At 44.8% G+C, this 24,736-nt stretch overlaps 1 protein-coding gene across 1 annotated transcript in view; it reads left to right on the top strand.

Annotated features, from left to right (window-relative positions):
- OTOGL (otogelin like) overlaps positions 1-24,736 on the top strand; it is a 1,110,282-nt gene that overhangs the window by 122,869 nt on the left and 962,677 nt on the right. The window contains exon 8 of the mRNA XM_086931129.1: positions 19,042-19,148. Within this exon, the coding sequence (XP_086787255.1) occupies positions 19,042-19,148 (107 nt within the window). The remainder of the gene's footprint in view (positions 1-19,041; positions 19,149-24,736) is intronic.

Below are 24,736 nucleotides of genomic sequence, written 5' to 3'. Positions count from 1 at the left end.
GTGGCATTGCTGGTCTGATGGGAATGGTGTAACATACTGATGAATGAATTGTTGCGCAGCGCAAGTCGATAAGATAATTCATGTGGAGGCAATTCACTAAACGTGTGTTCTGCAGTGTCATTAGAAAAAGAATGTGGAAACGGAAAATACATGTACAACACCAGGCTGGTGCCAATTAACGTAAGACTCAGAAAAAACAGAATAATCAGGGTGCAGACGCACCTACTACGGAGATTTTTACAATAACGGTTTCTTTTCATGATCTCCTGTCTATCTCTCTCTCTATTTGGATCTAGCTTGTACATTGTCAGAAACTGCCTAACCGCTTCACCCAGGAGGGGACTTAAACAATTAAACTGTCTGACTTACTAGACCTTAGTTTCAGTTTATACTCCTCTTGGGGAGTTCGCTCTCGAAAAGGGAGTTTAATGTCTGTCTTTTGTATTTGAGAGTCCTGGGAGTCAGGGCTGGGCAAGAGTCCATGAAATTTTTTGACGTGGCTAGAATGCACCCAGCCCTTCCTCCCCTCCAGTTTCACGGCGGTCCGGGTGGTTAGCAGGACAATCTTCGGCTCCTTCCAGCGGGGCTCCAAAGGGCTCGTCCTATCGAAATTCCTCACTACTACTGTATCCCCGGGGACCAGGGCATGCGGCTTCACCTCGGAGTTGTCTGGGAAGGCTGCAGCCACCTGTGAACGACAAGATTGTAGTGCAGACATCAAGGAGGCAAGGTAATCTGTCAGCATAGAACTATCAACATCGGTTATTTTTCTCGGCAAAGGCGTCCCCCACATATTAGGAGGTCTACCGAAGACCACCTCATACGGAGATAGCCCTGTCCTTGAATGGGCTACCATCCTCATATAAAACAGTGCAACTGGTAATGCTACTATCCAGTCTACGCCCTTTTCTTTACAAACTTTAGCAAGTCGAGTTTTCAGAGTCTGATTGTGGCGCTCCACGAGACCTGCTGCCTCTGGATGCCGGACGCAGTGGAACTTCCACTGGTACCCTAAAAGGAGTGAGATTTGCTTCATCAATTCAGACGAGAATGGCTGACCGTTGTCTGAGTACACGATACGGGGCAAACCATATCGAGGGAAAAATTCACGAACCAGCTGCCTGGCAGTGGTCGGGGCAGTGTAATCTGGAACGGGATATGCTTCTGTCCATCGGGATAGGGCACATACAACTACGAGGACATACTTAAATCCTCGGCATCGGTCCATCTGGATATAATCCATCTGGAGCACTTCAAAAGGATAGTCAGGAGGATGAAATCCACCTTGCTCTACGGGAATCCCTTTTCCTGGATTGAACTGACAACAGATCATGCAGGTACGCACTTTCTGTTTTGCTGCTGCTCGTAAATGCTTGTTGAACCAGAGGTTCTGTAAACTGTCTAACATGGCTTTTTCTCCTAAATGTGCTGGACTATGTGCAGTGTTAATGAAAACTTGAACCATAGAGTCGGGGAGGAACCATGTGGTTTTTCCCCTCGTCATCCAACCTTGATCTGTCTGGACCCCTCCTTGTTAAGCCCATTTCTTGATTTCGTCGGGAGTAGCATGTGTCTGTATGTCAATGACGTCTAGTGCGGGGTCCCTGACTGTCATGCTGTGTGTCAGTGATGTTACATCAGTCTTTGTCATATCAGTCGTATGTGTATGAGTCTGTGCTGTATACTTCGCTGTCTGATCTGCAAAGTCATTCCCTTGGGAAATCTTGTCTGTGACTTTCGTATGTGCCTTGCACTTCATGATGGCTATGGCTGTAGGCAAATGTATTGCTTCTAATAGTGCTTGAATGAGGGGACCGTGCTGGATTTTGGCTCCGTGAGAGGTCAGGAAACCTCTCTCTTGCCAGAGGACACCGAAGTCGTGAACGACTCCGAATGCATAACGTGAATCTGTGTATATGTTTACTTTCTTATTCTTGGCGAGTATACAGGCTTGGGTCAGAGCAATGAGCTCTGCTGCTTGGGCTGACAGGGTGTCAATGCGATGTGTTTCTATGACTTCAGTTTCAGTGGTCACTGCATATGCGGCCACTAGCTCTCCTGTACTTATTCTCATACATGAACCATCCACATAAAGTGTCAGGTCTGGATCGGGTAATGCGACATCTGTCAAGTCTTGTCTGGGTTTCGTAACCGTGTCAACTACATCTATGCAGTCATGTGGAATAGGATCTGCTGTGTCCGAGGGTAGAAGTGTAGCAGGATTCAGTGTATTACAACGTCTGATTTCTATGTGTGGCTGGAATAACGTTAATTCATAACCTGTCAGTCGCGCTATTGTCAAGTGTTGGGTCTGTGTTCTGTTTAGGAGGACTTCAACAGAGTGTGGAACTTGTACTGTCATTTGGTGTCCCAATACAATGGAATCACTTTGTCTGATTGCTAGAGCTGTCGCTGCAACCGATTTCAAGCACGCAGGCAAGGCCTGGGCTACTGGATCTAATGTGCTCGAAAAGTAAGCACACGGTCTGTATTTGTCTGCCTGAAGCTGAGTAAGAACCGACAACGCTGTGCCATCGCGTTCTGTGACAAAAAGTGTAAAAGGTTTGCTGTAACATGGTGTCGCTAAAACAGGTGCTTGACATAAGGCTTTCTTTAATTCGTCAAAAGCTTGTGTATGTTCCTGAGTCCAAGGGAGGGCAGTCGAAGACGCTGCCTCCTGTGTTGTCAACTGTATGAGTGGTTTGGCAAGGAATGCATACTGGGGAATCCATTGTCTACAATAGGAAGTGAGTCCAATAAAGGCTCGTACTTCTTTCTGTGTCTTGGGTTGTGGCAGATGTGCAATTAACTGTATACGATCTGGAGTTAGCTGTCTCCCCTCTTTGGACAGCAAGTGCCCGAGGTACACAACTTGCTGGGCACAGAATTGTAGCTTCGAAGGAGACACTTTGTGTCCCTTGTCCGCCAAGAACAATAAAACTGTCAGTGAGGCCTGTTCACAATCTGGTTCACTTCGGGCGGTGATCAGTAGATCATCGACGTACTGTAACAGTGCAGTAGTGGGAGGCATGTGAATATCGTCAAGTTGGCGTTTCAGTGCTTGGCTGTAGATGCTGGGGCTTTCTGTAAATCCCTGAGGTGCACGTGCAAATTTGAAGCTTCGGCCATTTAAACAGAATCCGAAAAGATACTGGCTTTCCGGATCAATGGGGACACTAAAGAAGGCGTTCTTCAGATCAATTACGGTAAAGAACGTCGCCTCAGAATCAATAGCTGTCAATAAGGAGGAGATATCCGGGACCACAGGATACTGTGGTACCACGCATTTATTCAATTCGCGCAAATCAATAATCAGTCGATAGACCGGAGGTGCATTTGGATCAGTACGTTTAAGAATCGGAATGATAGGAGAATTACAGACATTGCAGTCGGTTTCTACAACCACTCCTTGTGCAATGAGCTCGTCAATGATTTTCAGTAAAGCCACTACAGCATCTGGTGGTAATTTGTATTGTCGAATACGTGGTAGTATAACTCCTGGCTTGAGTGTAACACGGTACGGTGTAATTAAGCATGGGCGAATTTTGCGAATCTCGCGTTCGCGAATTTTGCGGATTTGCGAACTCGCAATCCGCAAAATCCGCGAATTCTCGCTAATTTGCGGATTTTTTTTTTTGTGTTTGCGCGGGTTTCTGCCAGTTCGCGAGGGTTTTGTACAATGTCGCAAATTGCGAACTTACCTGTCGGGTCGCAAGTTTCGCGAACTTGTTTTTTCTACGTGTCCAGCCTGTTTGGGACACTCTTCTTCATCACTGCCACTCTCTGTCACCACTGCCACTCTCTGACTACTCATGCCACCCTCTGGCCTACCCATGCCACCCTCTGTTTCATCACAGCACCCTCTGGTTGTCCAGTCAGTGTACATTATTGTGGCAACGCAAGCACACCTTCCCTGCCTCAAGTGACCTGAATTAATTTGGGGCTGATTAATGTGTCACAGAATATTTTTTTAGCTGGCACCTGCTTCCTTAGTGCTTCCTGATTAGTGATCTTTTGCACTTGCTAAGTGCTTTCATTGTTGCAAAATTAGTTACAACACCTGCCCTGCCCCAACTGACAATAATGAATTAGGGGCTGATTAATGGATTTGAACTTCCAGCCTGGCTCCTGCTTGTCTCCCTTAGCTGTAATTCAGGACCTTTATGGCATATGTGTAACTATTCTGAGGTTCAGAGCAGGGTCACATAATAGTTTCAACTGGCAACTGAAGTCTGGAGGGGCCCCTCAGGAAGCACTACAGGAAATGGCTACTAATGATGAGCCTGAACTTTTGAACCTGGTAAGTAGTTTCAGTTTTGCTAAGATCGTATTTCTGCAATTTTGCACTTATTCGCGGGGCACGAACTCACGCGAACAGTGCGAACAGTGCGAGCAAAATCCGCTGCTCGCGGATTTGCGGATTTTGCGGGAGATTCGCAAATCTCGCGGATTGCGAATTTACCGAAAATCCGCAAAATCCGCGAGCGAAACGGATTTTCCGCCCATGCTTAGGTGTAATGTGCATACATCCTACATCAGTAGGGCCTATCGCCCATAAATGTGCAGGAACATTCTGTAACCTGTGATCAAAATATCTCAATACATAATGGTCCTTGAAATCACGAAGGAATAGCCTGACTCCTTCCGGAGAACAACAAATTACAGCTCCTAGAGCTTTCAGGGTTTTTATACCAAGCAAGTTTTCTGGACATGATTTCGTGAGCAACAAATCTGTAGTTCGGGACAATGGACCAACTGCAAGGGGTATTGGTTTTGATACTTCATTAACAATAGGCTTTCCTGAAAATCCAAGGGAAACATTCTGTGAGCCTGAGAGGGGTGCCCCTGGAACCTCTTCGTGACTGATGGTTGTTCTGCTTGCCCCTGTATCAATCAAAAACTTTCTATCTTTCCCTAATACCTGGCTATGTACATAAGGACCCTCTTGATCTACAGGAACCTCAATAAGGGGCAAACCAACCTCCCTCTCTAGGCTGTTTCATGTGTATTGCTGATAATCGGGGTAGTCGGATTGGGCATACTGGTACATCTGTTGTGTGACTTGCTGGGTCGCAGCAATGGGTTGGGGCTGTGGCACCGCCACAGTCTGTTGTGGGACATGCATAGGTTGTACATTTTGTGGCACATGCTGCTGGACCTGGTGTTGGATCTGATCCTGTCTAGGCGGACGTGGTCTCTCTTTTGTTTTGCCTGTAGCGATATTATGTTTCAAAACTGCGCAATCGTTTATATAGTGACCTGGCTGTTTACAGTAGTTGCATGTCCCTTTAACGGGAGCCACTGAATTATTAGAGTGTGTCGCGCCTTTTTTCTGACCATCTGCTGGGACGGACTGAGCAACTAACATTGTCATTTTCGTGTCTTTCATACGTCTCTGTTCGTGATCATGTTCCTCCCTAATTCTGTTCTGGTGATATTGTAACATTTGGGAAGGCAAATTAGCTTGCCATGTGCTCTCGACTTTCAGTACACGGTTCTTAACCTGGGGCAATGAATTCTCGACCAATTTAGATACAAAAAGGTGTGGATATGACTCGCTACTTGATTTCAGGCCACTATTAATAGTAAAACATTTCTCAAATCTAGAATAGAAATCACTAGTATCTTCATCGGGTTTCTGTTTGCAGGCTGAGATCGCGTCCCAGTCTTCCTTTTTAGTTGCTAACAATCTTGGCAAAACCTGTACTAACAATCCTGGTAATGCTTTAGTTTTGTCCCCAAGACCTAATCCTGGGGTTCGACCAGTTTCTTCTGTTTCTAATTCAGCCCAAACAATCTTCTTGTCTCCCACCTCCCATTCTTTCTCCTTGAGTTTCTCGTAAATACCGGCCGGCAATAACACTTTCAATATTTTCATAATGTCGGGATAGGTGTAATCCCCCATGAGTAACATGTCTTTTATTTCACGGTGAAAACCTGCGGGGTCTTTATCATGACTGGGCACTATTTTCTTCATTTCCAACAATTCCATTTTAGTTATAGGCGTGTAAACGAACACACGTTCTAAGGTATTATCATCTTTCCTGACTGGATGTACTTCACGTAAGGGATTCTGTTTGTCAAAATTATATGAGTGCCTGACTGGGGGTGGAACGGAAACCAGATGTGGAGTCAAGAACGTTCTATATTTGTGACGTTGTTCTAAAATCGTTTCAATTAAATTGGTACCCAGACCTCTCCATCGTCTCAGGAGTAAGTCTTGCAGTAAACTATATAACGGACCTGGATCAGATGCTTGATTTTCGTATTGTATAATAAGGTGTTGTGTCATGTATATACCAGCTAGTCGTTGTTCCTCTGGAGTAAGACTTAAAAATGTTTGTACTACTGAGTCGTCTTTGTAGATACTGTCATCTCCGGCCCACTGTACTGCGGACCGGGCTAGTTCCTGATCTCGTAGGGTATTGAGTTCTTGATAACCTATCCTTTCTTTTAGTACTTTGTCAGTCATCTGGAATACATGCTCAAGGGTACATCGCTCTGGTATCGGACACAGGTAACGTTTCTTGTTTGGTAACGTTTCTTGTCTACGAATAGGCCTATCAAAGGGCCTATCAATGGGATACGGTCCAGGAAGTTTCTCTCTACCCACATATGCTATTGTTTTTCTCTCTGCCTGTTGTGAGGTTTCTGCTAGATTCTCTGATTCATCTTCCTCCTGCGAGGAGTTTGGGTCGTCTGATTCGAGTGCCTCTTCGGACTCTCGACGAGCATGTATATATACTATTTCTTTACGGATCTTTCTAACCATAGCATGTACACATTTCTCTTTATCATGTTTACCCTCAGCAATATTCTGGCTCCATTTAGTCAGTCTCTTCATCTCATCAGGTGGAAAACCTGCCTGATCTTGTTCCCTTATTAAACAATTAACCAAAAAACGCATTATTAAACCTTTGTTCTCTACCTTCTGGCGTGACATGGCGTCACCAACAGACTCTGGTCCTTCTCCTGTTCTAATAAAATGATACATTTTGTCTAGATGTTCTGGCATTTCTGGCAGTAAAACTAAATAATCCGTAACACGTCTTAAACGTAGGGAAGCTAACAACATGGGGCCTGTTCTACCAGGCACTGTATCATATCTGCAATCAGTAAGCTGTTCTTGAAGCGTTTCAGCTGGAGCTCCTTTAGGTGTTCGTGACATTGCGAGATCTCTCATTGTTACACGATGCATCTGTGGCGGGGTACGGAATCCTCCTCCAGCACCTCCAGAGGCGGAGGCTTGAGCATAACCTGACTGTAGGGTCGGGGCAAAAGGATTAAGTGGATTGATACCACCAGGGAAAACTACCGAGGAGGTGACAACAGGTGGTGGAGGTGGTGCAGGAAGAGGTGGAGGCTGCGGAGCAGGATGTTGTGTGGGCGGAGTTTGCTGTTGCGGACCTGGAGGTAGGGGATCGTGGAGTTGGCCATCAGCAGGTGCAGGTGGTACGGGTACATGGGTAGGTGCAGTAGTATATGTGGGAGCTACATCGTCTAAGTAAGAGGAAAGGAAAATGTCTGCTGCGGTCTTATGACGTAATTTAGTCGGAACCAATGGAGGGGGCAGGTCTTTTGGTTTTTCCGGGGTTGCGGGCAGGCCGCCCTCGGCCCGGACTGGATACAGTCCTGACAAGATGGCATTACTCTGTCTATCGTGTTGCTCCATTCTAACTCGTTCCCCTTCTTCTATTAATTCTTTTTCTTACTCTCATGATGCACTCAGCATCCCATGTCCCTGTAACAGGCCATCTCTGATTCTCGGCTAAGTCTTTGGTGTATTCCACCCATAAATCAAGATATAAAATGGCATCTAAACCGTGTTTGTGGTACATAAAATGCCCAGGAGTGTCCCTGGGTGGGATGGGAACAGCTTCCTCAAGTATCCCTTTTCTAGTTCCTATCTGTCGTAATTTCGAGAATAAAGGCATGGCTGCCACTGAAATATACACGAAAACAATGAACACAATATAATATGCAAACAGTCACTCATACCACGACATCAAACACATTGAAACATTTCGAACGTAAATTGACAACCCACTAATTCTATAACGAGAATAAAACTGAATCGTTGTATACAGGAATTACTTGATATACTGCTAAACAGTACAGATACACTGCTAAAACAGTGCAGACCGGGTCTGTGTACCCAAACCCGTCTTGACCGGATACAAATCAATGCACCCGTCTTGATGCGTCCCCAGCAACGGTACTCACCGGGAAGCACGGAACGGAAGGCCTCGGAAACTCGACTGGACTGGACTGGACTGACGATGACGTCACTGCTTCTGCTGCGCACTACGCATGCGCCTCGACTCTACAGGTGGGCCTCTCGACACCTCGGACGCTGCTCTCTCGGCTGGGCTCTGGTCGGGATCCTCCGCACTCCTCACCGCCTCGTATGGATGTCGATCGCAGTCTCCGTCACCTCCGTGGGCCTGAGGGAGTTACAGGAAATCCTGCGGAAGCGATTGGGGTCCGTCACGGCCGAGGCAGGGGGCCAGGCCTGCGACGCATCTCCGGCGCATGGGGTGGGGGAGAGGTCCCTGTTCGGGCGCCAAATTATGTGGTAAATATTTTACCGTATCATTTTTGCCATATAATTATAAGTACAAGAATAGCTCAATCAAAATGAAAGGCAGAGTCCGGGGTGTCCGAGTCTAAAAGGGCTTTAATTCAGAAATGACAAATGATGACTCGAGTCATTGGAGACCTATTCCTTCAATACAAGGGTTCGAGCATGCAAGGAAGATGTCAGGAAAGATGTCAACGATTTACTCACAGTACATGGCATATATAGCAAAATGACACAATAGCATTGCATACAGTAGGCGTGACAAGTGAAATGTATATGATAAGAACACATGTGCGTAGCAAAAAGGCGTGAACATGGGTGTGTACAGAGGCGTGAACTAGAAACGTCACAGAAAAGTGTCATAAGTGGGTGTATGCTTAGTGAATTCTTGCGGAGTCAGCTGAAACTTATGGCCTGGATGCGCGCGCAGCTAATATGACGTGTGTTTGACGTGCGTCTGGAGGGAGCTAAGAGTCTGACTTTTGACACTAGTAGAAAAGGCATACGTCGGGCATGTCAGATCGACCTGTTCCTAAAACATATCTGATATCTGGTGTTTGGAGGATGTCTATACTGGAGGAAAAGGTCTTTCGGGCAGAGGCTATGCTATACTAAATGTATGCGTGTCTAGGTGCAGATGCGCAGAGGCAGGGCCTGCCATGGTAACGGGAGCAATGAATTACATGAGGAGGACAGGAAGGCTTGGCCCTTTACTCCGCAGTCGGGGAACTGTTTACTTATTTTACTAGACAGGAATGTGTTTTCGAGGAGGCTAAGCTGGCTATGCTGATAACTTGAAGGTAAAATACTGTTTTTGGCAGGCAGAGCAGGCCGAGCCGGGCACCGCTCGCTTGGCAGGAAGTAAGGCAGAGGTCAGGGATGCATCTCATCTCCACGCTGCAGCTTTCGGAGACAGAGACGAAAATGAAGCTCAATGGCAGGAATCAGGGCCTAACTCGGCAGAGCCAGGAAAACGTGAAAGTGCACCATATAAAGACGGTGGCACGGCATACTTAGGAACTGAATTATCAATCCGTTCATGGTGGATCTGAAAGAGGACATGTTAACGTTGGACGCAAATGTATTTGCGTCTTTAAATTCGGTTGCGGAGGGAAGTTACATGCACATTAACTCGTACATGGAGACGATGGGGTACTCGTTAGGGGACATAACTTGACCATAGAAATTCCAATTACCTCAGTATGTAACTGTATATTGGATTAGAATCCCACGTCGTAACAGAGCTCAAACGGTTGCTGCCATCCTGATCAGTGCACCAGCCGCGCCTCACTATGCATTAAAGTCGCGATACATAGCAGAGAAAACAAGGTCACCAGAATTAAATTTATTGAAGACACTATGGCCAGGCACTTTGATTACAGGATCGCGCTGTGTTTTTTTTAAACAATGCTACGTACACGGGCTTTGCTTGTCGCGGCGTAGCTCTCAAAAAGTTATACGAAGTGTGAGGCTGTGAACAAGTGTACACGCTGTCTACGCGTCCCTGTCTGCAGATGTTCAGACTATTTGGGGGGCATAATGCTTCTCTTACCTGGGAAATGTTTCCAACGGGCAGCGTAATCATTCACGGACCGTTCATTTGCCCGGGCCGCGATACGCATTTAGTCCGCCTGCCTCCTTTTCCGGTCCGGACGCCGCCCCGCCCCCCGTCACATGCGATATTGCCTGACTTCCGGTGCGTGCGCCAATGGAGACACAACACTGCAGAAAGGTGTGTTTTAAAGGAAGTTCATGAAAAAATATTATATTCGACGCGCTTTGCAGAGTGTGAGTGCAAAGTGTGAGTGCAGAATGAGTGTGTAGAGTGCAGAGTAGTGAGTGCAGAGTAGTGAGTGTGCAGACTAGTGAGTGCAGAGTAGTGAGTGTGCAGACTATTGAGTGCAGACTATTGAGTGCAGAGTGTGAGTGCAGAGTGTGAGTGCATAGTAGTGAGTAGTGAGTGCAGAGTGCAAAGTAGTGAGTGCAGAGTAGTGAGTGCAGAGTAGTGAGTGCAGAGTGCAGAGTAGTGAGTGCAGAGTAGTGAGTGCAGAGTAGTGAGTGCAGAGTGCAAAGTAGTGAGTGCAGAGTAGTGAGTGCAGAGTAGTGAGTGCAGAGTAGTGAGTGCAGAGTGCAAAGTAATGAGTGCAGAGTTTTGAGTGCAGAGTGCAAAGTAGTGAGTGCAGAGTAGTGAGTGCAGAGTAGTGAGTGCAGAGTAGTGAGTGCAGAGTAGTGAGTGTGCAGACTGCAAAGTAGTGAGTGCAGAGTAGTGAGTGCAGAGTAGTGAGTGCAGATTAGTGAGTGCAGAGTATTGAGTGCAGAGTAGAGAGTGTGCAGACTAGTGAGTGCAGAGTAGAGAGTGTGCAGACTATTGAGTGCAGAGTTTGAGTGCAGAGTGCAAAGTAGTGAGTGCAGAGTGCAGAGTAGTGAGTGCAGAGTGCAGAGTAGTGAGTGCGGAGTAGTGAGTGCAGAGTAGTGAGTGCAGAGTAGTGAGTGCAGAATGCAGAGTAGTGAGTGCAAAGTAGTGAGTGCAGAGTAGTGAGTGCAAAGTAGTGAGTGCAGAGTAGTGAGTGCAGAGTAGTGAGTGCAGAGTAGTGAGTGCAGAGTAGTGAGTGCGCAGACTAGTGAGTGTGCAGACTAGTGAGTGTGCAGACTAGTGAGTGCAGAGTAGTAAGTGCAGAGTGAGTGTAGAGTAGTGAGTGCAGAGTGAGTGTAGAGTAGTGAGTGTAGAGTAGTGAGTGTAGAGTAGTGAGTGCAGAGTAGTGAGTGCAGAGTGAGTGAAGAGTAGTGAGTGTAGAGTAGTGAGTGTGCAGACTGCAAAGTAGTGAGTGCAGAGTAGTGAGTGCAGAGTAGTGAGTGCAGAGTGCAAAGTAGGGAGTGCAGAGTAGTGAGTGCAGAGTAGTGAGTGCAGAGTAGTGAGTGCAGAGTAGTGAGTGCAGACTAGTGAGTGTGCAGAGTAGTGAGTGTGCAGACTAGTAATTGTGCAGACTAGTGAGTGTGCAGACTAGTGAGTGTGCAGAGTAGTGAGTGCAGAGTGAGTGTAGAGTAGTGAGTGCAGATTGAGTGCAGAGTAGTGAGTGCAGAGTGAGTGTAGAGTAGTGAGTGCAGAGTGAGTGTAGAGTAGTGAGTGTAGAGTGAGTGTAGAGTAGTGAGTATATAGTGAGTGTAGAGTAGTGAGTGTAGAGTAGTGAGTGTAGAGTAGTGAGTGCAGAGTAGAGAGTGTGCAGACTAGTGAGTGCAGAGTAGAGAGAGTGCAGACTATTGAGTGCAGAGTTTGAGTGCAGAGTGCAAAGTAGTGAGTGCAGAGTGCAGAGTAGTGAGTGCAGAGTAGTGAGTGCAGAGTAGTGAGTGCAGAGTAGTGAGTGCAGAATGCAGAGTAGTGAGTGCAGAGTAGTGAGTGCAGAGTAGTGAGTGCAGAGTAGTGAGTGCAGAGTGAGTGTAGAGTAGTGAGTGCAGAGTAGTGAGTGTAGAGTAGAGAGTGTGCAGACTAGTGAGTACAGAGTAGAGAGTGTGCAGACTATTGAGTGCAGAGTTTGAGTGCAGAGTGCAAAGTAGTGAGTGCAGAGTAGTGAGTGCAGAGTAGTGAGTGCAGAGTAGTGAGTGAAGAGTAGTGAGTGTGCAGAGTAGTGAGTGTGCAGACTAGTGAGTGTGCAGAGTAGTGAGTGCAGAGTAGTGAGTGCAGAGTAGTGAGTGTGCAGACTAGTGAGTGTGCAGACTAGTGAGTGTGCAGACTAGTGAGTGCAGAGTAGTGAGAGCAGAGTGAGTGTAGAGTAGTGAGTGCAGAGTGAGTGTAGAGTAGTGAGTGTAGAGTAGTGAGTGTAGAGTAGTGAGTGTAGAGTAGTGAGTGCAGAGTAGTGAGTGCAGACTAGTGAGTGCAGAGTAGAGAGTGTGCAGACTATTGAGTGCAGAGTTTGAGTGCAGAGTGCAAAGTAGTGAGTGCAGAGTGCAGAGTAGTGAGTGCAGAGTAGTGAGTGCAGAGTAGTGAGTGCAGAGTAGTGAGTGCAGAATGCAGAGTAGTGAGTGCAGAGTGTTGAGTGCAGAATGCAGAGTAGTGAGTCCAGAGTAGTGAGTGCAGAATGCAGAGTAGTGAGTGCAGAGTGAGTGTGCAGAGCAGTGAGTGCAGGTGCAGAGTGCTGTTATTTATGATTTAAGGAAAAAAAAAGAAATGTCATGAGCAATGCCAATAGCTCTACTTTTAATGATGCCGAGACCATTGCATTGTAAATGCTTGTTATAAATAGGTATCACTATGGCATCCGACCATGAGGTTATAAAACCTTGTTGGTTCGCTTTATTTAGGACGGAGGTTATCATTGGAGCCCATAGATTTATCTCAGCCTTATAGGTATCTATGGGAACACCATCTGGGCCCGGTGCCTTGCCCGATGAACTGTCCTTGATACCTTTAATAACTTCCTCATAACTGAAGGTTATCGGTAAAGGAAAAGAAGTGGGCCATTTGCCTACCAGAGAATTGCTATCCTTGTCTATTAAAATGGTTTTGTCATCAATAGATGACATTCTACCATACAAATGTTTAAAATGAGCTACCCATTGATCACCTGTAATTGCCATCTCACTAAGATTAGCCTCTTGTGTTTGTAGGAAGGGGTGGTTGACCACCTTCCAAAAGGCCCTGTTGTCCCTTTTAGTCGAGGCTTCTTTCAGGGCTGCACATACCTTATTCTTTAATGTGATTTTTCTCATTTTTATCGTATTTTTATAAGTTTTTATAGCTGCACGAATTAAATCTGGGTTTTTCGGAGTTGTCTGCACTGCCTTTTTAAAGAAAGTTAGTGCTTTAGTGCACTCACTGTCAAACCACCTAAAAGGTTTTGAAACCCCCTTCCGATGTTCTCTTGTCAATAAAGATTTGATTGTGGCTAAGATATTGGAAAAAGAGTTCATTACCCTATCTGGTGCCTCATCTTGGGTTAGGCAAATCATTATGTCTTTAATATTGGAAGCAGCTAATTTTTCCAAAAAGCCAGAAGGGTCTACTTTGTCCCATTTAATTGAGTAGCCATTAGTTGAAGCTAATCTTATCTCAGGGGTATATTGGGTGTTGTCTTCAGCCCTGTGTGTGTTTTTTTTTTTACATTAATACTAAACACTATGGGGTAATGATCGGAGTGGGGGGCCTGGCCCGTTTCCCAGGTAGCCAGGCATGGGATGCAGAAATTAAGGTATGATCAATTATCGTATTGCTCCCCCTCCCATTAAAGGTGGGTTGAAATGGGATGGTCGGTATACAAATCTCATTTATAACATTTAAGTTAAAATAAAAAAGTATATTATTAAGTATGGTACCCAGTGGCGTATGATTGAAATGGCTAGGACTGTCTTCCCCATAATCCGATAGGCCGCACAGACCTGGTGGGTCATGAGGACAGATCGTACAATTAAAGTCTCCTACCCAAAACATGATATTATCACTTACCGTCTGGTCTTGTAAAGAGATCAGGGACAAAAGGAGGTTACTCAAGAGCACCCCGCACCTGTCAGAAGGTATATTATTATAAAATTTTTATATAATTGCTTGTTGCGACGAGCCCCATCTTAACCACAATATCTGATAGTATTCAGTTTCCATGAACCTTTTCACTTCAAAACCCACGGTAATAGATACAAAAGTACACAGACCCCCTTTGTTACCTCCGTGTGTACTTTGAACAGCTGAGGTATGGAAGGTTTGATAACCGCTAATGTGAAGTGCCTCCAGGGACCATGTTTCCTGTAAGCAAATTACGCTATGCGCAGTGACAACGTCTAGCCAATGTTTTTGATACACTTTATCTACCAGGCCGGCCACATTCCAGGAAAGGAAACTATGAGTAAAATCTGTTTGTTTAGAAATATTTAATCGATTAGATTCGGAAGCGTTATGCTGGATCAGATGGGGATCGTCTATGACAAGCGGATTAACTAATTGATCGTTCTGTTTAATCGAGGACTCAATCGAGACAATTTGAATCATAGGGTCCCTCTCCGCTAGATCACTTATGTGTCCCCCTCTCTGATTGAAGTTTGTTAACATTGGACAGCTTAATGTTTCCAGAGAATATATCACAGTATATCCCTGTTGTCAATCCAGATCATTTAGATCCGAAAAGACATCATATCAGTTAGTTAGTGGAAGTGTCCAGTATGGTACGTTAAAACCTTGCTGAATGGGCAGATTCCGACTTTTAATTGGCCCTTCTGTATTCTCAAAATGCGAATAGTTTATAGGCCATGGGGACTGCCTCGATAGGTAGGAGGGATAGAGATTAGGTTTATGTAGTGTGGGCACACCGCGGCAGCCAAGTGGAACAATTAGTGCCTCTGGGTAAAAGTAGGTCAAGGTTCGGGGCACTATGGTACTGTGTCCCTGGTTCTGATACAAGTCAACAATGTGCGGGACCATCCTTCTGTCTCTAAAATTAATAACAATTACATCCCCTGCGATATCTTTTGGTCTTGTACCCACCCACCCAAGTCTTCTAACGAACAGTATGTCTCCATCTAAATGGGGAGGCAATGGCCTGTTTTGTCTAAGCCAATAAATGGCTTTATTCTTTAACTCGTGATATCCTTCCTTTTTTCCCTCTATAAGCTCTAGGACACCTGTTAGTACTAGGGCGTATGGAACCGCCTCTGGTGGCAAGTTGATATGGCAGCCTTTGTTTTTCGTAGATTGATCAAGAGGTTGGCGAATGCCTGCATCGGCGACCTTAACATGTGACTGTGTGGTAGCAGGTGTATGAGTATTGAGTGGGAGAGAAACTGTTTCTTTGGAGCCTGTGAGGGTAGGGTGTGTATGGAGTTTGTCTGATTTCCCCTCTTTCCCTCTGAGAGTGGTCAGAACAGGTCAGATATCTTTGGTAGGTCTGGGATTCCCTTTTGTAGTGTCAGAGGTAGATGAAGTAACTTTTGAGGGAGCCTTCTTTGTTATTTGGGGTCCACCAATTTTGGTGCTCGTGTTAATGACTATCAGGCCCTTTAATAATTGGGAGTTTAGGGTGGTTTCTACTGCTGTCATTTATCTGATCACCCAGTCTTTTTACCCTTTCTAAGACGGGGAGGATTAATGATCTGACTAAATGTTCTATGTCGTGCATAGTTACCTTAGATTCGGAAGGTTGGTTCTTTAACGAGTTTTGAGTATCCTGGGGCTTTAAATTTGTAGTTGTTGGTATCAAAAGGGCCTGTGATGTTTTATTACAAGTGTCCGTTTGGGGACTTGAGCCTCATCTGGGCACTTTTGTTTGTCTGCCCCGATAATCATTTCCCCCTCTCTTCCTTTTTGTTAAAGTTAACGTTAACTGTCTAAGTGGTTTTTGCGGGGGTGTACTCTTTTTAGTTATGGGGGTCGTGTCTGGAAGCTGCAGCAAAGAGGGCTCCGTTGGGGAGAAGTCCAAGGAAAGATCCGAAGAAGTTGACAGATGATTAGGGCTCCTCAATGAAACATGGGTTGGTGTTAAGGAATTATCCTGAAACAGCAGGGGAATACTGGCATCTGATGGTAAGGAGATCCCTATCGAGGGCTTTAAATAGGGGGTGAAGGTATCTGTGTTAAAGCGCCTAATGACGAGCGCTTGTTTTGTTGAAGTTCAAAAGACAAGCGCGATTCTGCAACAGATATTTCATGGTCCAGATTCGAAACCGCCTTTAATAAGAAATCGTCCAATGTACCTCTTACCTTTCCCTCCTTAAGCGTTTTTCCACCGTTCCCCGGCTTCGGTGGCATTGTCTATATTCCAGGGGTTCAAGGTTGAACAACAAGATAAAGGAACGGGGCCCAGCCCGGCCTCGATCGACCTCGGACGGCCCGCCCTTTGCCCGGGCTTAGCGGTAGCGTGAGGGGTATTCCTTAAGTGGAGGAGGAGGGGCGGGAAGAGGCACCAGGTGCGCGTGATGGAAAAAGCGCTAGGAGCTCTGGGCCTCGCAGTCCCGCACCCCCGAATCCAGCAGCAGCTCAGATAGGCAATGTAGGGTCCGGCTTTCAGATCAGCAGCAGTCCCGAAGAAACAAGGCAGGAATGAAAAGACTTTAAAAAACACCAGTTCTGAATTGTATCCTGAAGCACGACTACGAGCGGCACCCGCGGAGCGGGGTCCGCGAGTCGTATTTGAAGTCCACAAGTCAGCAGGTAGGAGGGGCGGGAAGAGGCACCATGTGCGCGTGATGGAAAAAGCACTAGGAGTTCTGGGCCTCACAGTCCCGCACCCCCGAATCCAGCAGCAGCTCAGATAGGCAATGTAGGGTCCGGCTTTCAGATCAGCAGTAGTCCAGAAGAAACAAGGCAGGAATGAAAAGTCTTTAAAAGCCCCCAGTTATGAATGGTATCCTGAAGCACGACTGTGAGCGGCACCATTCACAGTCATTTCTTTTCCAATGGGGCCTTGAGTTGCTCATGCCTACATGTTAAAAACATCCATTTGTTTGCAGGACATAGCTCATAATAAATTGTCCTGTTTTGTCTTCACAGGTCAGGCACAAGTCAGCCAACCTCTTGTCACTTGCTGACAGTCCCACGGGCTTGAGCCTGTCAAAATCAAGCTGCCTGGGTCAGCCAGTCTCTGCCACTCAACCTCAGAGAGAGGACCCTTCTTTCCAAAACCAGATTACTTGTCAATAGAATGGCAACCTTATTCAGTGCGCCTGTTTCTCAATGTAGGGGCAGTCGAGGCAGCCTTGTAGCGGTGGATCAGGAGCCAACTTTTCCTGTACATTTGGGGTACATTTTAAAGGACCTCCATCACATTTTTTGTACATAGATGCTCAGGGTCACTTCCAATATACAGACATTTAGCTGAAGTGGGTGGAAATTTCTAGAAAAAACAAATGTGTTGCATATAATGGTTACATATTATGGTTAAGCAGAAGCTTGTAAGTTTCATATCCTGTTCTCACTGAACACATTCGCCCATTCAGCAAAATCATATTTCATTTTTTTAAATTATCAATTCATGTCTTAGAAGTTGAAGCTTTGGCGTAAGAAAAGTGTTTTGATATGTCCAATAGGTTCAGCTTTGAGTGCTGAACGGATCCATTCGTTCATTGCTTTTTTTTCTGTCGATCTGTTTTTCTAGATGTTTTTTTATTTATAGGTAGTGGATTGGATAACAGTCCAGGATCTAAAACTAAAATGCTTGGTACTGTATTTCGACCAATACATTCCACAACAAGGGAAGATTATATAGCACATCAGACTACAATAGAATAGTAAAATAACTAGAGCAACAAACCAACACAATGCAATAATTCAAAATGGATCAATAATAAACCAATCCAAAAGCCAAACACGTCACGTTGTTGTGGTGTGTTGATCTCGTGTTGTGATGTGTGTTAATCTATTGTGGTTTAGAGTTGGTGCATTATTGCATTGTGTTAGGACGTCAGCTTGGATTTCTTGTTCGTTTAGTTTATTAATAAAGATGTGCCAGAATTTTTCTTTAAAAAAAAATCTTTTGGCATGTTTAGGAAGGAGGAGCATTTGCGATGTGCATGCTTTCATACAGGGTCAGATCAAACTGGGACAGAAAATAGGCCCGGGCATCAAAATAAAAGTGCCCCCATTAATGAATTTGAAAGCTAAAAATGTGGCCCATGTTTGCAAATTGGAGCAGTTTTGAACTTGTAGAAAAACGCTGTGAAAGTGTTTTGCAAAGTATGGAAGACTGAATGGACATGAGCTTGCTGCAGGCAATGTTAGTTTTAATATCAGAGAAATCTACAGTGAAACTGACCCTGCAGACCATAAACAGCCAACAAACAGCCAAACAAACGACTCACACACTGAACTGCCAAAGCAGCCCATCTGGCACTGCCTAACTGTCGTATAGGTCAATAGGACCCTGCTTTTTTTTACATAATGGTGCCTATTCTTGGCATTCTCGTCGTTATTCCTGAATTCCTGATGGACTGTAGTCCCCAAAGTATGTTCTGGCCCATCACAAGCACAATGCTTTCCATAGAGTAATGGCAGTAATTCGTGAAATACTTTTAACACCCATGGAATGAGGATATTCACACTTCAGTAATGATTGTATTTGTACATTGGTGGTAATTATTTTATTCTGAGTTATGTTGCTATGTATAGTGTTCTAGCTCTTTGCATTTTAATATCATTACCACTTCTGCTGAATATATGTAGCCTATATAATTGACATAACCTGCCGGCATTTGTCAATGCATTTGTTTAGTTATACCTCAATTCACGCACTTACTCATCCAGCTAACATGCACACGTTCTCACATGCACCCACCCATCCACATATATAGATTTGTCTATCACTTTCCCTTAGAAAATAGCCAGATGTTTTGGCTTTGCTGGTGATTGTTGAAGTTGGTTTTGCTTTCATTTTATCCTTCCTACATCTGCATTTTCACTTGTGATGCTCTGCTGTGTAAAAACGTGTATATTCCCAACTGGCATATGGGTATATTTTCACACACTCTTGCTCAAAATTATTTTTCAGGATGTCTTCCTCAAGTGCCAAGTGCTCTTGCAGTTCCCGTTCCTCAGCTGCCACGAAAGCATAGACCCCTACTCTTATATCGCAAGTTGTATAAATGACTTATGCAAGTAAGTAAATCTGTAAAAAACATACAATTTAATTACTTTGCCATATGACTTTGTATGTATGCAACATGAACCTTAGTATAATACAATGAAATGCTACACACTAGAGTGGTATTTAAGGCGTACAGAAGGGGTTTGATGCAAGAAGGAAATTTCAGGGTTTTTCAGGGTGAGAATGAATGCACAAGAGCGACCAGTGGTGCAGCAAGGGCGCTATTGGCCCTAGTGCAAGCAAGGAAAATTCCCGTCCCGCGTTGAGTAGTGAAATCCAGCCACAATGGAGTTGCACAAGTCAATGGACCCCAGGGACACGAACAAGGGTTTCTGCCATGAAGACGACAGTGGTGGCACGAGGTGGCACCTGCTACTTGGAGACTCTTATTCCTACTTACAAACCTTGGATTGTAAAGTCTTGTCCATGGGGAATGTAATCCAATACGGTCTGAAAGCCCAAGGGGACTGCACGCCGTTTAAACATGGCGGAGCCTTTTGTGTTTGTGGTATGTCATTAATTTAGGCTTATTGTGGCCATAAAGGAGCCCTTTCTGTCCTAGGGTTGCTGTCAGCTAGAGAAGAACCCCGAGGCGCTCTTGTTTGCATGCCAAATCATTTTCCCTATTAAAGCTCAAGTTGAGAAGAGCTGGGCAGACCCTATTGCTACTAAAGAGAGTGCGTCGTAGAAAATTAGACCTGTAATTTGTTGTGTTGAAAACGCCAGGACACAGAACAATGAGAAATATTCCTAAAACGATCAATATTTAAGGATAATTGTGCTTGAGTTTGAAATTTCTTTTTTTAATCAAAGACGACATAATGATGGATTTTTTAAATAAACTAAGCGCATAATGAGGGCACTACTTTTGCTACAATTAAAGGTTCAGGTATCACAAAATGATATAAACTACAAAGTATAACGAATTCAAATGCCTCTGCAAAGCAGATTCAATATAATTTGCGGGATACTTTGTTGTCATTTATCGGATGAGAACATAAATATGAAGAAAAAAAACCGTTAGTTGGAAGGCTAAATTATAAAAAAAAGTACATATCTGTGCTTCTTTAAAGCCTCAAAATGAAGGTTAGGATTGATGCCGATGCTGTGTTGACCATTATAATCAATGGGGTAACCCAGCAAAAACATCCTTAGGACCTGGGTATTGATTACACACAGCACAGCTCTGGACCCAGCACCGATGCACGTGGCCCGACACAATTCGTCAAGCATACCACTGCGTAAAAGAGCCACAGGATTGTAGACCCCTCATGACCTCCTCCTCAGACTCCCTCACTACCACCCTCCACCAGTGTCCCTCATCTCTCCCTAGCTCCCCCTCAACCCCATGACCTCTTCCTCGGATTCCCTCACTGCCACCTTCCACCAGTGCCCCTTATGGCTCGGTATCCCCTTCCACTACCTCCTCCTCGGATTCCCTCACTGCCACCCACCAACAGTGCCCCTCATCTTTACGTAGCCCCTTTCTCATATGCATTTCATTTGTTGTATAGCGCTACTCATATCACTGTAGTGCAGCGGTCTTCAATCTGTGGGGCGCGACCCCCAGGGGGGTCGTGGAGTCCTGGGAAGGGGGTCGCAGATTCTGCAGGAGGCCTAATTCACACCGAGCTGTGAAAAATATCAACGCCTCATTAACAAGTAAAAGGTCTTTTAAAGACCTGTAAAGTACTTGGGTGTGACTGTGTGTGTGTCCCTGAAGCTGTTTCAGCCGGGCTCACATACACGAGCTGGGGGGAGCTGGGGAGGGGTGGGGGGCTGGGGGAGTTGCTGTAGTTTAGCCTTTTGAGTTCAATGGATGTTGCGCACCTGGAGCTGTGGGTCCCTTGACACGGCCCCCGCCCCCAGCAGGGAGGCACAGAGATGCCCTCCCGTGAGCGGTAAAGAAGAAGGACGACGACGCAGAGAGATACTGATCCTGATACTGAAGGATGAAAGGGTGGATGGATGAAGGATGGATGTATGGATGGAAGGATGAAAGGGTGGATAGATGGATGTGTGAAAGTGTGATGGAAGGATGTGATGAGGTCTAACAGGCGCATTTATGGTAGTCAAAAGTTGATGATGAGGAGTACCAGTTTCTAGAAACTTTTGTTGGAAGGGGGTCCTTATGCCTAAAAAGGTTTTACAAGGGGGTCTCGGCATCAAAAAGTTTGAAGATCTCTGCTGTAGTGTGTGTCAGTACTTTACACCACGCACACATTATACAGAGACAATGAATCAAATGAGTATGTAAATCAGTCTACAGGGAATGTCACATAAACCAATGAGGATTATAAGGTGTAGGAATCACGTGACATCCATACTGGTGGGCAGTATATTTTAAGAGGATTTGGTCTGAGAAAACAGAACCTTAGGATTTAATGAGTATTCCATGTGGGTCAGCTTTACTGATAAAAATGTATATCTCCCCAAACATACTCATTTTACCAATATAAGAATAATGAAAGACTGAGGAAGTTCTAACTATATCACAAAACAAAAAAGTGAAGTTCTAACTATACCATTCATGTTTGTATGTAGCTCTTTGGTGACAGTTCATTGGTCACTGTCCTATGTTAGGATTGTAACTTCTGAACTGCAAGTAACACAAGGATCTCTATGACAAAGTCAGTGACCCACTGAGCTTCCACAAAAAAATACAGTTCATCTGCATTTAAAAACTACTAACAGACAAATGATTGCTCTCCAGCAGGATCAATAATGACCAGCGTTATCTGGGAATTTTGTATTGTCTTCTTGTTGTCCTGCATCAGCCATGATAATGATAAAAAATGTTTAAATGAAGCACACGAAGTATGTTTCCTGCTGGGCCTATGCAGATTTTACAAAGAAAAACAAATTGTAACACAATCTCTTACCTACTACTCCATTAGTCAAACTTTGCGTCACAGCCTGATGTTATAAGCAGCTGTAGGGGTCAGGAAGGTGAATAGGAATAAACAAACTTCTTTTCTCCTGTGCTGCATAGGAAAAGAAAGTTTCACGCAGCAGGACCATAGGCAAAGGTTGCTGATTTGTCACCTTTGCCATGTGAAGATGAAGGGGATAAAAAATAAACAAAGTCTCGGTAACATGTTAATGGTCTTTTAAAGACCTGTGAAGTACTCAGGATTGACTGCGATAATCTCTAAAACTGTCTGTGTGCGCCTGGGAAGCTGTCTCAGCCTGAGCGCACACACACACACAGACAGCCCTTTGAGCCCAATGCTGTTGCGCACCTGTCTTCAAGCCCTCACTGCTAGGGCCGAGGCTCCTCTTTGGGTGGGCTAGGCTCATGTTTGGGTGGGCCTGGCCCACCCGGCCAACCCGCTAGAACCGGGCCTGACGCAAACGCTGTGCGCATTATGTAAAGGGTATCATAGCCTAAAGCACAGTCACAGAGATTATATCTACACTCACGAGGCCAGGTGTACCCATCCCAAAGTGGCAGGGCAATCCTTACTCTGTGATGACGTGCCTGAGGGCCTGCAGTCATTGCAGGGTGGGTAGAGCCTCTCATAACGGATGGGGGAAACAAATGAGCCCTCACCACTCAAAGGTAGGATTCTCCTGCACAAAGCCAAGATAAAAATGCCCTGGCCTTTCCGAATGCCTATGTACTAGGCAATAAATGCTTGCCTTTGTGAAATGACTAGGACTCCCACGCGATTGGAGTACCTCTTTTCCTTCTGTTCCTAAAACGCCCCAGGTACTCCGGGGTCTGGGCGCATTGTATTCAGCATGTTTTGTAATGTATGAAAGTTCATAGGCACAATCAGGGATTATGCCACATTCTTGGCAACAAGGCTTGAAATACGTGGCAATGTGATTTAAAGCGAATTGTGAATAATATAAGGTGCTGCATGGCTGTTCTGCCATATTTACCTCTGGCTTCGACATAAAATTAGCAGATGTGGGCTCATTTTGGCTCACTGCACATGTGTGTCTAAATCACCTTAAATGAAACATGGCTATTAAAACCTAACATTTTCCAAAGTTCTTACAAGGGTGTAAAATTTAAGAGTACTAGCCAAAGTACAGTGCCTAAAATTCCTCATAGGCCACAAGCACTATCATGCTGAGGGTCCTGCGTTATGGAAGGTATGGAAAGTGTACCTAGAGAATTCATGTTTTTGTCGTGCCTAAGCTAGAACAGGTCGCACGGAAGTTGTATGTTCAATGTTGGTCTCTAAATGTAAGCAAAAGACAGTGAAACAGAAAAAGTTCAAAAACTGGCCAAGATATTCTTTGAAAGAACAAAGGCATTAAATGGTAAGAATTTCGTACAGGCAGGGTTATTTTCCTCAGTGAGAGATATTGAGTACAGATTGGTTCATCCTTCACTTAATATAATGGTCTTCTTAGGACTTAGTGAGAATATGATCAGCCATATAACAAAACAAAGAACACAGGGACAGCCACTCCAGCTGGAAGAAATAGGTTTAATTACTGGCACAACTAAGGATATAAATAGTTTTATGAGAGCGTTAAAAGTTACTAAATGAGGCAGTCTTCCTTCATAAATATTACTTGTAGTCTTGACCAATATTATTGTGAAGCCAAGGTTGGATAAACCCTGGATGTTCCCTACTTTCTACTCAGCAGAATTGACTTTGACTGCATTGCAGTGCTAAAACTGCCACTCATGCAACATTCTGTCAGGTGCTGCGAAAACATAGAAGTCGAATGTGCAGGAGGGGGACTGGGGAGGGTGATGCCAGTCATTCTATGTCAATGAGGCATGGGTCAATCAGGTGCACGCCTAACGTGGGGGGCGGCATTAGAAGAAAGGATGCTGGAAAACAGTGGCAGAGCTAATCAAACAATGCAGGCAGAAGGGTGAGTTGGTCAGAGGACTGAAGGATGGTGAAATGGTGGAGTATTCGGTGGAGCCCGTGAAAAGCAAAATAAAATAAGTGGGGGGAGGGGGTGAAGTGTTGATCATGGGTGTCCCCTGTCCTCTGTGTAAAAAAGCATAAGTGGCCAATGGGGCCTGCACTGTATCTGCAACGTTTGTGGTACCAGACACCTAGATTGACATTTTGGTAGGGTACAACATCGTTGGTACAGATGTTTTCAAGAAATTTTAAGAAATGCTAAAAATAAATTGTTTTGATGTTTTTGCAACAAATAATGTTTGGATTCCTTTTCGGACAAAGTTTTTCAAAATATGTTATTGTTGGCTTTACCCAATCACTTTCCCGTTGATAATTGCTAGATAAATGTACAGATTCACTCTTTTTTTAAGTTCCTCTTCTTACAATTCCTCTTGGGTCTCATTACCATGACAGTGAAAATATGTTTCAGTAATACTACAATTTGTATCTTGGATTAGAGGATAACATGGTAAAACAGTGCGCGTACCCCCATTCTGAGATACTCAAACTCGGAATGTTGAGTCTCAACCCACACAAGTATTGTTGTGTTTTGACTGGTAAAAATCATGCTGAAAAAAAATATACAGTGCAGTGAGTGCCACAAAATTTACAATCCCAACCAGGTGCAAATTCCTGTTTGCGCTAACATTGGGATTTCTGTGGAAGTTGTAATGAGGGATAAACTATGAAATAGCGCTGTTTTGTTGTAGGTTTCTTTA

The sequence above is a fragment of the Lissotriton vulgaris genome, chromosome 1_1 (genome assembly GCF_964263255.1).
Source record: "Lissotriton vulgaris chromosome 1_1, aLisVul1.2, whole genome shotgun sequence".
NCBI lineage: Eukaryota > Metazoa > Chordata > Amphibia > Caudata > Salamandridae > Lissotriton > Lissotriton vulgaris.
This window is presented reverse-complemented; position numbering and strand designations above follow the sequence as displayed.